Source organism: Sinocyclocheilus anshuiensis, unplaced genomic scaffold (genome assembly GCF_001515605.1).
Source record: "Sinocyclocheilus anshuiensis isolate Anshui unplaced genomic scaffold, SAMN03320099.WGS_v1.1 scaffold1355, whole genome shotgun sequence".
NCBI lineage: Eukaryota > Metazoa > Chordata > Actinopteri > Cypriniformes > Cyprinidae > Sinocyclocheilus > Sinocyclocheilus anshuiensis.
Window position 1 is genome coordinate 353269 of NW_015540070.1, and position 14826 is coordinate 368094.

At 37.1% G+C, this 14826-nt stretch overlaps 2 protein-coding genes across 5 annotated transcripts in view; one reads left to right on the top strand and one right to left on the bottom strand.

Annotated features, from left to right (window-relative positions):
- The window catches only part of trappc8 (trafficking protein particle complex subunit 8), a 63671-nt gene extending 62226 nt beyond the window's left edge, over nucleotides 1-1445 (bottom strand). For all 4 annotated transcript variants that reach the window (XM_016484393.1, XM_016484391.1, XM_016484392.1 and 1 more), the window contains exon 1: nucleotides 1164-1445. In XM_016484393.1, coding sequence (XP_016339879.1) covers nucleotides 1164-1320 — 157 coding nt within the window. In that variant the 5' untranslated portion in view covers nucleotides 1321-1445. The remainder of the gene's footprint in view (nucleotides 1-1163) is intronic.
- Nucleotides 1446-2508: 1063 nt separating this feature from the next.
- Nucleotides 2509-6845, top strand: rnf125 (ring finger protein 125, E3 ubiquitin protein ligase). The gene is made up of 8 exons (XM_016484425.1): nucleotides 2509-2629; nucleotides 3161-3263; nucleotides 3358-3440; nucleotides 3521-3832; nucleotides 3907-3957; nucleotides 5411-5519; nucleotides 5888-5995; nucleotides 6099-6845. The coding sequence occupies exons 1-8, from the start codon at nucleotides 2547-2549 to the stop codon at nucleotides 6165-6167; spliced, it is 918 nt and encodes a 305-aa protein (XP_016339911.1). The 5' UTR covers nucleotides 2509-2546; the 3' UTR covers nucleotides 6168-6845.
- Nucleotides 6846-14826: the final 7981 nt, after the last annotated feature.

A 14826-nucleotide genomic window follows, 5' to 3' on the forward strand; every position in this document is an offset into this window, starting at 1 on the left:
AAAAAAAAAGAGGTCTACACTACAGTCTACAAAGACGTCTGCCCAGGGGCCTCACTAGACAAAGAATAGGGCCTAAAAATCTAATGAGCTGCCAACCTAGACTAGCATTTTAAGGTGCATGACTAAAAATCCAGGTCGCTGTTTATCTAAACATTTTTTGGACATGTGTTTCTCAAAAGCTAGTTAGCTGCCTAGATAGGCATCATTTTGGGGTGTGTTTCTCAAAACCTAGTTAGCTGTCAACCTAGACAGATTTTTTTGGGCATGTCTCTCAAAACTTAGTGAGTTCCTTAAGACTCAGAGAAATTGCTGACCATTAGAGCCCGGGCTCCTTGGCACAGATGGCACAAGATAACCACTAGGGCCCCCAGCGCATAGAGAATCTGCTGACCTCTAAGGTCCCGGGACCCACAGGATGCAGTTCAAAAAAAGGGTGCAGAAAACTATTAGCAAACCAAACATGACTGTCACTTGAAAAAAAAAGAGGTCTACACTACAGTCTACAAAGACATCTGCCCAAGGGCCTCACTGGACAAAGAATAGTGCCTAAAAATCTAATGAGCTGCCAACCTAGACTAGCATTTTTGGGCATGTTTCTCACAACTTAGTAACCTGCCTATTTAGACAGCATTTTAAGGTGCATTACGACAAACAGCTCACTGGATTTTATTGAAACATTTTTGGACATGTTTATCAAAAGCTAGTTAGCTGTCAACCTAGACAGATCTTTTGGGCACATCTCTCAAAACTTAGTGAGCTGCCTATTTAGAGACAGCACCTTTGGGCGTGTAACTAAAAATCTAGTGACCTGCCTGTCTAAACAGCATCTTTTGGCGTGTGTCTGAAAACCTAGTGAGCTGCCTAGAGCCTACTTAGACATCATTTTCAGTGTGTCTCAAATCCTAATAAGCTGCCTTGCGAGAGAGCATTTTTGGGCATGTCTCTCAAAACCTATATTGAACTGCCTAGCTAGACTGTATTTTTCCCGTCTGACCGTTGTAATGGCACCTGGACTGTTTTGGGCAATGTCTTGGCAGACAGTTCACTAGGTTTTCAGACGCAGCCAGTGTGTATGTGTAAGGGAGCTGTCTAACAACCGTCTTATCTAGTGATCATCAGTTGTGGTGGGTGATCCGCGGTTGTCTGACCAGCTGGCCTCTTACCCTCGGACGTCAGGCGGCAGAAAGGCCGCAGCAGCTCGGGGAAGCTCAGGCTGTTTTTGCGGGTCACTCTCTCCGCATCCTCGCTGCACAGGACGGCCACCATCGGCACGAACGAGTCCTGGATGAACTCCTGCACTGACTGCACGCACTGAGCCATGAGAGCACCTCGTCTGTTCCTCACCGAGCTCACGGATCCGCTGCTGAGTTGAAAACAAACACCTCCTTTACTGACAGCCGACGGCAGACATGTTGAAATCTACTGCTGCCTGCTGATCGATTTTGCCCAAGAAGCTTAGCGGCGGTCAGGTGACTGTACTTCCGCAATGACATAAAAGCTCTGCGTCTGCCATAATAAAAGCCCTGGTGTCCCTAAATAACCTTTTTACTTTCGGTACTGAAAAATAGACAAAGAGACATGCTGACAGGCAGATATACTGTATAGAGTGTTGAATCAACACAAAATTGGTGTCAAAAGGTTTAAAAAGTGTAACATTAATACCACTGGGTAGTGTGGACACGTATAACATATAAATGACCCTTAACGTAACAATGATGTTACATTTTATATAATGGATATTAACACTGACGATTTTGCAGTTTAGATGGATGGATGGATGGATGGATGGATGGATGGATAGTGGATATTACTGTAACACTGACGATTTTGCAGTTTGGATGGATAGATAGATAGATAGATAGATAGATAGATAGATAGATAGATAGTGGATATTAACACTGACGATTTTGCAGTTTAGATGGATGGATGGATGGATAGTGGATATTACTGTAACACTGACGATTTTGCCGTTTGGATGGATAGATAGATAGATAGATAGATAGATAGATAGATAGATAGATAGATAGATAGATAGATAGTGGATATTAACACTGACGATTTTGCAGTTTGGATGGATGGATGGATGGATGGATAGATAGTGGATATTAACACTGACGATTTTGCAGTTTAGATAGATGATGGATGGATGGATAGATAGATAGATAGATAGATAGATAGATAGATAGATAGATAGATGGATAGATAGTGGATATTAACACTGACGATTTTGCAGTTTAGATAGATAGATAGATAGATAGATAGATAGATAGAACGTAGGTGAAACCTAAAGTTACAGCTCTGTCTATATTAAAGTCCCCGAGTCGCATCACTAAATATTTGTTTACAAAATTAGTACTTTTCAGGTTAAACCGGTTCTATATTTATCATCATGAAAAGAAAGCAGCTGAAGCAAACATAATACACTCCCTCTTTATGACAATAAGGAAGTTGGGCTGCATTTAAGCTGTACAACCTAAGTGAAGATATCAGAAGAGACTAGACTGCCAGTAGACAGACAGACAGACTAAACAGCAGACGATTTGGACATGTCCACTTCAGAGGAAGATTGTCCTGTATGCAGGGAAAACATACAGAATCCTTCTCAACCATCTTCATGCTGTGGAAAAGTGTAAGTGTGGCTTATATTTGGCATAGATGGGGATTTTGGTGACTTCATGTGGAGACTTTACAAACTGACAAACTTGTGGATCAAACTTGTAGGCATTTAACATAATTTAACATATGCTAATGCATAGTTTACAATTTTATACAGTAATGCCTTGTATAAAAATGTGTAGTTGTAAAATATATGTGATAAGTGATTGTAAATCAAACTCATTCAATAAATCAAATTTTCTCCAAAAAGTGCTTTTGTAGTTGGAAACAGTTTTTATGTTGGACATTTATTTTATTTGTTTGTTTTTTTCATGTGCTATACATCTGCAGCCTCTCCTTATTCACAAGTACATATCATTTCTGATAAATAACCTGAGCATTTACTGGCAGCAAAAAGCGAAAGTATTTCTAAAGGGAAATTCCATCACATGGTTGGTTGACAACGATTACCAGCCTTGCCAGCCAATCTTTTATCTTCATGTTGATAGTAGTTGATTATTTTATGCTCTCTCACAAGTACATTTGTCTCTCTTTGTACTTTCAGAATTTGCCAGCGATGCCTCAGTCAGTCTTTTCGATACAGGGCTCATTGTCCACACTGCAGAAGCTCAGTAGGCAACCGTGATTATGCAAATAATCCATTCCTAGTAAGTAAAAACCTAGTAAAGTGAGTAATAAATATCAGTCTCTGTGAGTGGAGGTCATCAAGGATTGCATGCTTATGTATATTTTTTGTTTCAGCCTCCTGGTAGGAGGAGGCATCTGCACCCAATCCTGCCAGGGGATTTTAATTCAAGAAGACCTGTTGGTGCAAACATACATACGTAAGTCCCAGGCTAGTTTCATTATTTAGTGTATTTTCTGTCAAATGCTAAAGAATTCATCATTTCTTTTAAACCAACAGCCTCTTCGGCCAACTTCGAGATTCACTGGGACAACAGGCAGACACTGCTGCTCAAGCCAGTCCACCCAATCAGGCTGCAGTGCCACCCACCCCACAGAATCAAGCCCCTTCCCCTTTAATTTCCTCTGCACGGCCCGTTCCTATGCCTCGGATCAGAGCTCCACTTGCAAATGTAATTGCTGCCCCACAACTTGCACCCATTACTGTTGCCCCAAGTGGTCTTATCCAAGTCCTCCTGCCACCTGCCCCAGCTCCACTGCCGCTAAACCCCGCCCCATCCCAGGATAATGTGCAGGCTGCAATGGATGAATGGTAAGTCCCATCAAGAGGATAATTATTTGATTGATATTATGGTTTGGATAACTCATATTCTGTTTCACTCACAGGCCATGGCAAACGGAGATCACTCTAATGGAGATTAATCCACAACCACAGGGGTGAGGACATCTGTTTATTCACTTCTGTTCACGAACACACTACATTGCCAAAAGCTTGCAGAAAACTCCTTTTAATTAACATGCTTGGTTATTCCAGTAGTTCAACAAATCCTAATCATAAGGCACACAATGATGGGGGTTTTCAATATTTTAGATGCCATGCACAGACCCCCAAATAGGATCATTCTTAGGACTCCCATCCTAAAATTTAAAAGGCAGCTAAAATATCAGCTATATATTTTTATATATGTGTACCTGGACCACAAAACCAGTCATAAGTCGCACAGGTATATTTGTAGCAATAGCCAAAAATACATTGTATGGGTCAAAATTATCGATTTTTCTTTTATGCCAAAAATCGTTAGGATATTAAATAAAGATCATGTTCCATGAAGATATTTTGTAAATGTCCTACTGTGAATATATTAAAACTTAATTTTTGATTAGTAATATGCATTGCTAAAGACTTCATTTGGACAACTTTAAAGGCAATTTTCTCAATATTTGATTTTTTTGCACTCTCAGATTCCAGATTTTCAAATAGTTATATCTTGGCCAAATATTGTCCTATCCTACAAAAAAAACATACATTAATGGAAAGCGTATTTATTCATAAATCTTAAATCTGAATAAAAAAAAACTGACCCTTAAGACTGGTTTTGTGGTCCAGGGTCACATATAATGTATATAGCAATCATATATAATATATCCAATCCAAATACTTTCATACTTGTTTACTTTAATCATTTTTATTATTTATTTTAATATATTTGTATTTATTTTAAGATTTCATTATTTATTTATTTTAATCTTCTATTATTATTTATTTATTTATTTCAGTATTCATTTATTTAAATATTTTTTATTATTTATTTATTTGTTTTTCTCTAAAATTTACACGGATCCCTTATTACCCCCATTGCGTTCCCCTGAAAACCCGTTCTAGATGACTGTACCTGGACAACAGCTTGGAAAACCCCTTACTGTGCACAAAGTGAAAATGAAAATGACATTATTTTACTACATCTCTTGCTAAACTGGTGCTTACAACACTTTCATCTCATTTTTCTTGCCCACAAGCTTTTGTCCAAAATATAGTGTACAATCCCATGATATAATGCACCATTTACACAATCCAAAAATGTCGCTATTTCAAAATAGTATTTATTTATGTTGGCATATCTTTTTAGAAAGATAATCAATAAGATCATTAAAAATAAAGGTACTTTATTGGCATCTATGCTACATGCAGAACCTTTAAAATTCCATTGCACAAAAGGTTCTTTATAGTGAAAAAAGGGTTCTTCAGATTATTTGGGGAACCCAAAATGATTCTGAAAACAATTTCCCATTTTAGAACCTTTATTTTTAGCAGACTTAAGCATTTTGCTAAAAACATTTAAAAATAGTCTTTGACATTCACTAATTTTCCTGATTTTTTTTTTCTTTTCAGTTTAACTGTGAGGACTTTTGTGTGTCCGTACTGCCAGGAGAATGGACTGGATGAACTTGATCTACGTGATCACTGCAATGAACATCATGCCAATGACAGCAAACGAGTGGTCAGTCACCATTCATGTACATCACGTCGAGTGATTCTAATAATTAATCATGTGTTGAATTAAACTTACAGCACAATCTATTATTGGTTTGAAAAAGCAGATTGTCCCACCTCAAATTCACACTTGATGGAACCAATGTTGCAAAATGGTTGGTTGTGGTGCTCATACATACACAGCAATGGTTTGATAGCTCTAAAAGTCACAGTGCTACACTTTTCAGGTGGGATCAACCTATAAATGGCTTACTTTTATTTTAACACCCCCAAATTACACACTTCAGTTTTAAATGACTCAGTATTGCTGACTGCTATAGTATCAGAAACAGAAAACCCATCAAGATTGTTTGTGTGCTCTCTGGCGCCCTCTAGGTGTGTCCAGTGTGTGTGCAGACGCCCCATGGTGATCCACAGTACTACAGCCGCAACTTCATTGGCCACCTCAACCTGCGCCACTGCTACTACCTGGACGATATAACTGTAAGTCATGTACATGTACACAAATCAAAGAACTTTTCCCCAATAAATGTATTCACACACATGTCAATGTTTAACTGCAATCCTTTATTTCTATGAACCACAGAATCTCAACCAGACTGATGAGATGAACATTCAGTGTGCAATTCTAGCATCATATAGGGACAGTTTTTAAACCTCATTTTCAAAAAGATGACAGCACAGTTCTCAGGTGTTTTTCTGGACAACATGTTAAAAAATGCTTGGGAAGAAGATTCTGAACCACAAGGACATAAACTATTGAGAAATCAGTCAAAGAAATTGTATATTGAGGATGCTATATTGATGTATTTGACCAATGTTATGTAAAAATATAATATGTGTATATGTTGGATTTTTTTTTTTGATTGAAATGATTTTAGAGCAACAGAAAATGCTTGATTATCTGATTATGAGATAGTTTAAGAGGTAATGCATTTTCATATGCTATCTGATGCATCTCAGGTATTGATCATGCCTTTAAAATTACTAGTAATGGTTTATCTGCCAAAAACTTTTTGTACAATTGAACTCTTCTTGCACTTTCTTTTCAGATAAAATATTTATTGCATGTACTGTACACTTATGTTTGTGATATTGTTCGTGGGATTTACTTCGTGGGGAAAATGTTTGAATGAAGGGGTCAAGTGACATCAGGCTCTGTAAATCTATTTATGCTGCAACCCCATGTAAAAAAAAAAAAATGCAATAAAAGTTTGAATACAATAATCTACTGTGAAAAAGCTCATTTTTCATCAGAGACTGCAGAAAATGTGTGCAATTAAAGAAATAGTTTACTCAACTATGAACATTTACTGAAAATTGACTCACCCTAAGGCCATCCTAGATGTACAGTAGATGAGTTTTTTTTCTTCATCTGAACATATTTGGAGAAACTTAGCATTGCATCACTTGCTTGAAGTGTTCCTCTTTGTCACACACTCCACAGATGCTCTGTATGCTTGTCTGACTTTCTTGCAAGAATAAACCTTCTATTTTCTTAAACTACAACACTCTCCGAGTTATTGCCTCACATTCAGAGTTGAAAACATTTTTCCACTACATCTCTTGCAATGATGAGATTCCGTGATTGTTTCGTCTGGACCCAGGGATGTCGGTCGACTCTTCTACCCTGCATCATTCAGGGAAGAGAGGGACTGGCATCAGTGGGCCTGTACCTTCACCGCCAGAATCCAGGAAGAACCTTATTGAAAATCTGCATGAAATCTGGTGAGGTCTTTTTAATTCAGCATGTTTGTTTATAACTGGAGAAGATTTGCTGTTCTTGGTTACCACATACCTCAGGGCTGCTGTAGTTTCAGATTTGAAAGACAGTCTGGTACCAGGCAAATCAGGGAAACGGTTTGCAGACTAGACTCAAGGGGGAGTCTTTGGAAGATAATCTGGGCCCCTTATGACTGGTGGATACATGGTGTGCTTTTCAAGAGGTCTGAAATACCGGGCAGTTGGGGAAACGACTTGCCCCTCATGGTGACAATCACGAGGGTAAATTGCAGCTGCAGGGAAACAGAGACTAGGGTTGAATGGAGTGGTACATGCACTGTAAAAAATCCAACTTACATTTTGCATTACAAACTCAGTTTTTAAAGTTTATTCAACTATTTAACATGAAAAAAGTTGAGATAACACATAAAAGTAAGTAAAATAGAAATTTTGACCAATTTGTTTGACCAAATTAATATTTAAAGTTGGCACAACTAACAACTTTAAGTTATCACGAGGGAAAATTGCAGCTGCAGGGAAACAGAGACTCGGGTTGAATGGAGTGGTACATGCACTGTAAAAAATCCAACTTACATTTTGCATTACAAACTCAAGTTTTTAAAGTTTATTCAACTATTTAACATGAAAAAAGTTGAGATAACACATAAAAGTAAGTAAAATAGAAATTTTGACCAATTTGTTTGACCAAATTAATATTTAAAGTTGGCACAACTAACAACTTTAAGTTTGTTATAAGTATTGCCCACAAAGGCTGATGAGCATGCGCAGTTCGATCACTTTTTTATATACAACGCAATTTTAATTTCTCCCACTTAATTTTCGAGTTGTCTCAAGCGGCGCCTGTTTATTCTGTTATTGTGATCGCTCCGTAAGTGTCGTTCTGTGTGTATCAATTCACGATATGATTTAAATGAAATTTGTTCACAATATGCGCTTCTGTACAACATAGGTGGCGGCAAGTTAGTCAATTTTCCCGCCTGGTCTTATGAGTTACCTCAGGTCAGACGGCGGCAATTTTTTTTCTGACCGACAGTGTAATCGCTCCGGTAGGTGCTGTTCTATATACAATATTTACCATAAGACTTGAATTATGTTTGTTCAAAACATGTGCTTTTGTACACCGTATTTCCTTTCGTTTTAGAGTTGCCTCGGGCGGTGCCCGTTCAACGTTAGTCCGTCATTGTTATCACTCCGGTAAGTGGTGGTTCTTTGTGTATAAATTTAAGATATGATTTGAATGAAATTTGTTCACAATATGCACTTCTTTACAACGTATCGTTAGGTGGCTTCAAGTGAGTTCAATTTTCCCCGAGTTGCCTCAGGTCAGACGGCGCCTGTTTTTTTTCCGACAGTGTATCTTAACGTTAACATAATCGCTCCGGTAGGTGCTATTCTTTGTATAATAAATTACGATAATTTTTTTTGTTTGTTTTTTTCAAAATATGTGGTTTTGTATACAGACGTGGACTTCGAGTTGGCTCAGGCGGTGCCCGTTTAGTCCGTCCGTGATCACAGGGTAAGTTTTTTTTTTTTTTATGTGTAACGATATCAGGTTACGATATGATTTAAACGAAATTTGTTCACAATATGCGCTTCTGTACAACATAGGTGGCGGCAAGTTAGTCAATTTTCCCGCCTGGTCTTATGAGTTACCTCAGGTCAGACGGCGGCAATTTTTTTGTTTGTTATAAGTATTGCCCACAAAGGCTGATGAGCATGCGCAGTTCGATCACTTTTTTATATACAACGCCATTTTCATTTCTCCCACTTCATTTTCGAGTTGCCTCAAGCGGCGCCCGTTTATTCCGTCATTGTGATCGTGATAAGTGTCATTCTATGTGCATCAGTTCACGATATGATTTAAATGAAATTTGTTCACAATATGCGCTTCTGTACAACATAGGTGGCGGCAAGTTAGTCAATTTTCCCGCCTGGTCTTATGAGTTGCCTCAGGTCAGACGGCGGCCATTTTTTTTCTGACCGACAGTGTAATCGCTCCGGTAGTGATGCAATCGGTAATGTTTCAAAAGGACCTCCTGATCAGGGTGTTCAACTTTGCATATATTGCACTGCATCACCCTAATGAGAAAAAATAAACAATACAATGGTAGAATGAATTCTTTGGGCAACAACATAAGATTTTATTTATTTTTTTACCACAAGGGATACATGAATTCATTGCTAGAGAACATTATTAAAGAAGAACAACTTAAAATACCATCATAAAGCAAGCAAGAAAACAAATATTAAATATTAGTTGGTTGAACGAATATCAAATTTTTAAAACCAACTATGATTTTAAGCTTTAAAATAGCTCTTAAATTATTTGCATTTTTAAAACATACAGATACAGATTTATAGTACACTTAGCAAACATAAGCTACACAAATACTTTGCATTTAACAAGCAAATAAATGTAAATAACGTTAAATGAAGAAAATGCATCTTTTTTTTTTCTTAATACATTTAGAACTTCAATTACCTTATCCAAAACTCAAAGGCACCCACACAATTGTACAAAATGAACATATTATAAGCAAATAAAGTAAATTATATATCCTTAATCCTAATCTAAATCCTTTTACTTAATATGCATAAAACAGTAACGTTACTTACCCAAGTCATGACACTGTCGGGAAAAAACTGGCATCGTATGACTTGAGGCAGCTCGAAGACGAAGCAGAAGTTGAACGGACCAACTTGGAGCCACCTAACGTTAAGCAGTTGTACAGAAGCACATATTGTGAACAAATACCATTCAAATCTTATTGTAAATTATCACAGCCTGCATAGAACAGTACCTGCCAGAAAAAACTGGCGCCGTCTGACCCGAGGCAACTCGAAGACGAAGCAGGAAAATTGAACTAACTTGCCGCCACCTACACCGTTTTACAGAAGCGCATATTGTGAACACATTTCATTTAAATCATATCGTGAATTGATACACATAGAACGACACTTACGGAGCGATCACAATGACGGAATAAACGGGCGCCGCTTGAGGCAACTCGAAAATGAAGTGGGAGAAATGAAAATGGCGTTGTATATAAAAAAGTGATCGAACTGCGCATGCTCATCAGCCTTTGTGGGCAATACTTATAACAAACGAATTCATTGCTAGAGAACATTATTAAAGAAGAACAACTTAAAATACCATCATAAAGCAAGCAAGAAAACAAATATTAAATATTAGTTGGTTGAACGAATATCAAATTTTTAAAACCAACTATGATTTTAAGCTTTAAAATAGCTCTTAAATTATTTGCATTTTTAAAACATACAGATACAGATTTATAGTACACTTAGCAAACATAAGCTACACAAATACTTTGCATTTAACAAGCAAATAAATGTAAATAACGTTAAATGAAGAAAATGCATCTTTGGGACGAAAACACACAACCTTAACTTATATTGTTAAATTTGTTTTAACTTTTTTTTTTTCTTAATACATTTAGAACTTCAATTACCTTATCCAAAACTCAAAGGCACCCACACAATTGTACAAAATGAACATATTATAAGCAAATAAAGTAAATTATATATCCTTAATCCTAATCTAAATCCTTTTACTTAATATGCATAAAACAGTAACGTTACTTACCTAAGTCATGACACTGTCGGTAAAAAACTGGCATCGTATGACTTGAGGCAGCTTGAATACGAAGCAGAAGTTGAACGGACCAACTTGGAGCCACCTAACGTTAAGCAGTTGTACAGAAGCACATATTGTGAACAAATACCATTCAAATCTTATTGTAAATTATTATCACAGTCTGCATATAGAACAGTACCTGCCAGAAAAAAACTGGCGCCGTCTGACCCGAGGCAACTCGAAGACGAAGCAGGAAAATTGAACTAACTTGCCGCCACCTACACCGTTTTACAGAAGCGCATATTGTGAACACATTTCATTTAAATCATATCGTGAATTGATACACATAGAACGACACTTACGGAGCGATCACAATGACGGAATAAACGGGCGCCGCTTGAGGCAACTCGAAAATGAAGTGGGAGAAATGAAAATGGCGTTGTATATAAAAAAGTGATCGAACTGCGCATGCTCATCAGCCTTTGTGGGCAATACTTATAACAAACTTAACGTTGTTAGTTGTTCCAACTTTAAATATTAATTTGGTCAAACAAATTGGTCTAAATTTCTATTTTACTTACTTTTATGTGTTATCTCAACTTTTTTCATGTTAAATAGTTGAATAAACTTTAAAAACTGAGTTTGTAATACAAAATGTAAGTTGGATTTTTTACAGTGTAGGGAGAGGAAATAGACAATGAAGCACATGCCTGAAGGGAAAGTGATGAGAACAGATCCCTCTCCACAGAAATTTTCTTCGCCTCCTTCTCTTTATCCAGTAGATGAGTTGCAGTGTCTCAAGGTATGACTCCTGGCCCTATTCAAGACCACAATCACCACAACAACCACCACCACCGTACAATAAGGAAGCAACGGCCCCACTGACACCGCAGCAGAGGGAATCACGACTGCCTGCAGCCTCCCACCAGGTGACATCCATGACCCAGCAGTGGTCAGGGACTGGAGTAATGCCAACAATGCTGATTAAAGAGGAGACATTAACAGTAACATGAACAGTGTGATGCCGTGAAAGAAATCGTCCCACACAAAATCGACACAGCTCTAATAGCTGCCTGCAAGCAAAGGGAAGAGTAAAAGTGTTTTGCACCAACAGTCTAATTAATACCCCAGAAGACGTGGGGTCGAATATGGGTTTGTGGGAAGCTCATTTGAAGAAAAGTTTCATTAATGGATTGAGACCAAACAATTACCATGAATAACTTTGTGTATATCAGGGCAATCTTTTATGGTTGATTCTGGCACTACAAGTTCAGTGATCAGAACATATGAATTCACAACACCATCTAGAAGGAGTGGCAACTACAGGTGCATCTCAATAAATTAGAATGTCGTGGAAAAGTTCATTTATTTCAGTAATTCAACTCAAATTGTGAAACTCGTGTATTAAATAAATTCAATGCACACAGACTGAAGTAGTTTAAGTCTTTGGTTCTTTTAATTGTGATGATTTTGGCTCACATTTAACAAAAACCCACCAATTCACTATCTCAACAAATTAGAATACTTCATAAGACCAATAAAGCATGTCACCATATTCTAATTTGTTGAGATATTCTAATATCTCCATGTTCTAATTTGTTGCCAAAATCATCACAATTAAAAGAACCAAAGACTTAAACTACTTCAGTCTGTGTGCATTGAATTTATTTAATACACGAGTTTCACAATTTGAGTTGAATTACTGAAATAAATGAACTTTTCCACGACATTCTAATTTATTGAGATGCACCTGTATGCCTGTTCAATAGGACTATCCAGTCAAATGCAAAAAGAATATTTTACGAGACCCTTAAGATGCGAGGACCAAATTGGTAGGGTAATAAAACACTTTCTTAATGTCTGAAACGTCTCGGAAGAGATTTGATGTGCAAACTGGGAATCTCACTCATTTCCATGCCAGAGGGTATAATGATGAATACGGAGTGGGAGAAGTTCACTCTGGATTTAATCTATGCATATCAGTGAAAGCTGATTAATGTACAAGTAGCATGAAGCCTAAGCAAAGTGGCTCAAATGGGAGTGACACAATGGGCTGATTTTATGGCAGTTTCAGATTTACATTGCACCATGCACGTCTCACAAAAACGGATACAGACTATACCGGACACAGTTTGCGACTAACACTAGTGAAACTATGTGTGCAATATTTGGTCAGGGAATGTGAGTGCAGTGCATGAAATGAACAGCAGCCATGCAGTCTCTAAGGGACGTCCCAGAAATGGTGTGGCCAAAACCAGCCTGGTCTCATTGTTTATATGTAGGCATTGGTATGTAACATTTACAGTAACAAAACATACATTTTTGTAAGTTTTTATTTATGCTGAAATGTTCAATTTGGACGAATTACAACATTTAAAACATAAAAAATTGCGATGTATTTTTAGCTAAAAAAAATTAAAATATTTACGAATCTTATGTCATTAAGCTATTTGTATCGATGCATTTTTATAATTGTATTGATAAGCGATTTTTTTAGACCCCTTAACCTACCCCCAAACCTAAACCCACCCATTTATAGTGAATATAAAAAGATATAAAATGTAATAGACTGAAATATGCAGGAAAATGGCAATTTTAGTAACATGGCATTAAAAATATATTTTTTATAGTCGCTAATCCTACTCCTAACCATAGCTATTTCTTAAAAATATGTACAACAGAAAGAAAAACATGACAGAAAGACAAGTTCAATCACAATAATTTATTTATTGCAAAATATCAAAAGTAGTATCAAAAGCAGTCCAAATGATGGGGCAGCTGCAGTCCTCTCCGGTGGAATACAGTAGGTTTGTGTGAGGTGCAAAGTAGAATTGAAGTTGTTAATCGCTGAAAATCTGTGACGAAGCAGGCAAGAGCCAATGAACATTCGATTTTTATCGGGTATTGCTGCTGGTGCTGCTCAGGATGGAGATGAAGATTGCTAAATAAAGGCTTGAGTTTGGTTCTGTTCCTTGCAGTCGCATGGATTCTGAAGATTTGGATTACAGGCAGCGCACAAATACGTTGATCCTTTTGTAATTATGTTGCCTTTTTGGTGTATCTTATGGTTCTATTGTCAGTCACAGCATGTCAGAGAAAACATATCAAACAAAGTAAATATTACGTGATAAGTAACGGGTAAGACTGCAGAAATGTTATTCATTTTAAGGGTTTAAAGTGTAGTCTTGTTTTACATTATGTATTTTTCGAAACGAGTTGGCAGCAGAAATCACAGAACGAAATGTTATCATTTCATATTAAGTAATTGAGTATGCTTCATTTAATAATGCAATTAAAAACATAATGCCATTGATTTGACAACTGAATATAATAATGTCACGATTTCAATATTAATAAGAATTCATTAGTAAGTCTGTAAAGTTTTTCATACGTAAATAATTTACGTTTTAGGTTTCGTCAATACGTCAGTATTGTACGTTAAAATGCTGAAAATACGGCAGTATTGTATGTCAAAATGCTGTAAATATATCAGTATTGTACGTTTTAGTGCCTGTGAAAACATAAGTAAATGTACGTTTTGTAGAACCACATTTTACATAAAATACATACAAATTCTCATGAGATCATATTGGCATAACATAAGTACGACGTGGGTTTAATAAAAGGAGCTGAACTGGTGGTGATAAGAGCAAACTCTGACTATATGTATGTTAACCACATGTAAACCACAATACCCTCTAAAAAACAGGAAGCAATTGATGGTATGACCACTGTGGCCAACTCGCTAAGAGAAGTGGGCATTATTGTGCCATGCAATGACTCTCCAGTGTGAACCCCATTGTTTCCTGTCAAAACAATAAGAGACAAAAGTCAGCCAACTCAGTGGAGATTTGTGCAAGACCTACAAGCTATTAATGCTGCAGTTCAGGCACATGCACCAAATGTGCTAATATTGTCGTGCCACCAGATGCCAAATGGTTTTCTATGGTCGATCTGGAAAATGACAGATCAGTAT

Excerpts from the sequence above, each read along its gene's own strand:
- rnf125 (XM_016484425.1), top strand. The coding sequence starts at position 2,547 with ATGTCCACTTCAGAGGAAGATTGTCCTGTATGCAGGGAAAACATACAG. Across the intron at positions 2,630-3,160 it reads TCTTCATGCTGTGGAAAAGT|AATTTGCCAGCGATGCCTCA; the intron begins GTAAGTGTGGCT and ends TTGTACTTTCAG. Across the intron at positions 3,441-3,520 it reads GTTGGTGCAAACATACATAC|CCTCTTCGGCCAACTTCGAG; the intron begins GTAAGTCCCAGG and ends TTAAACCAACAG.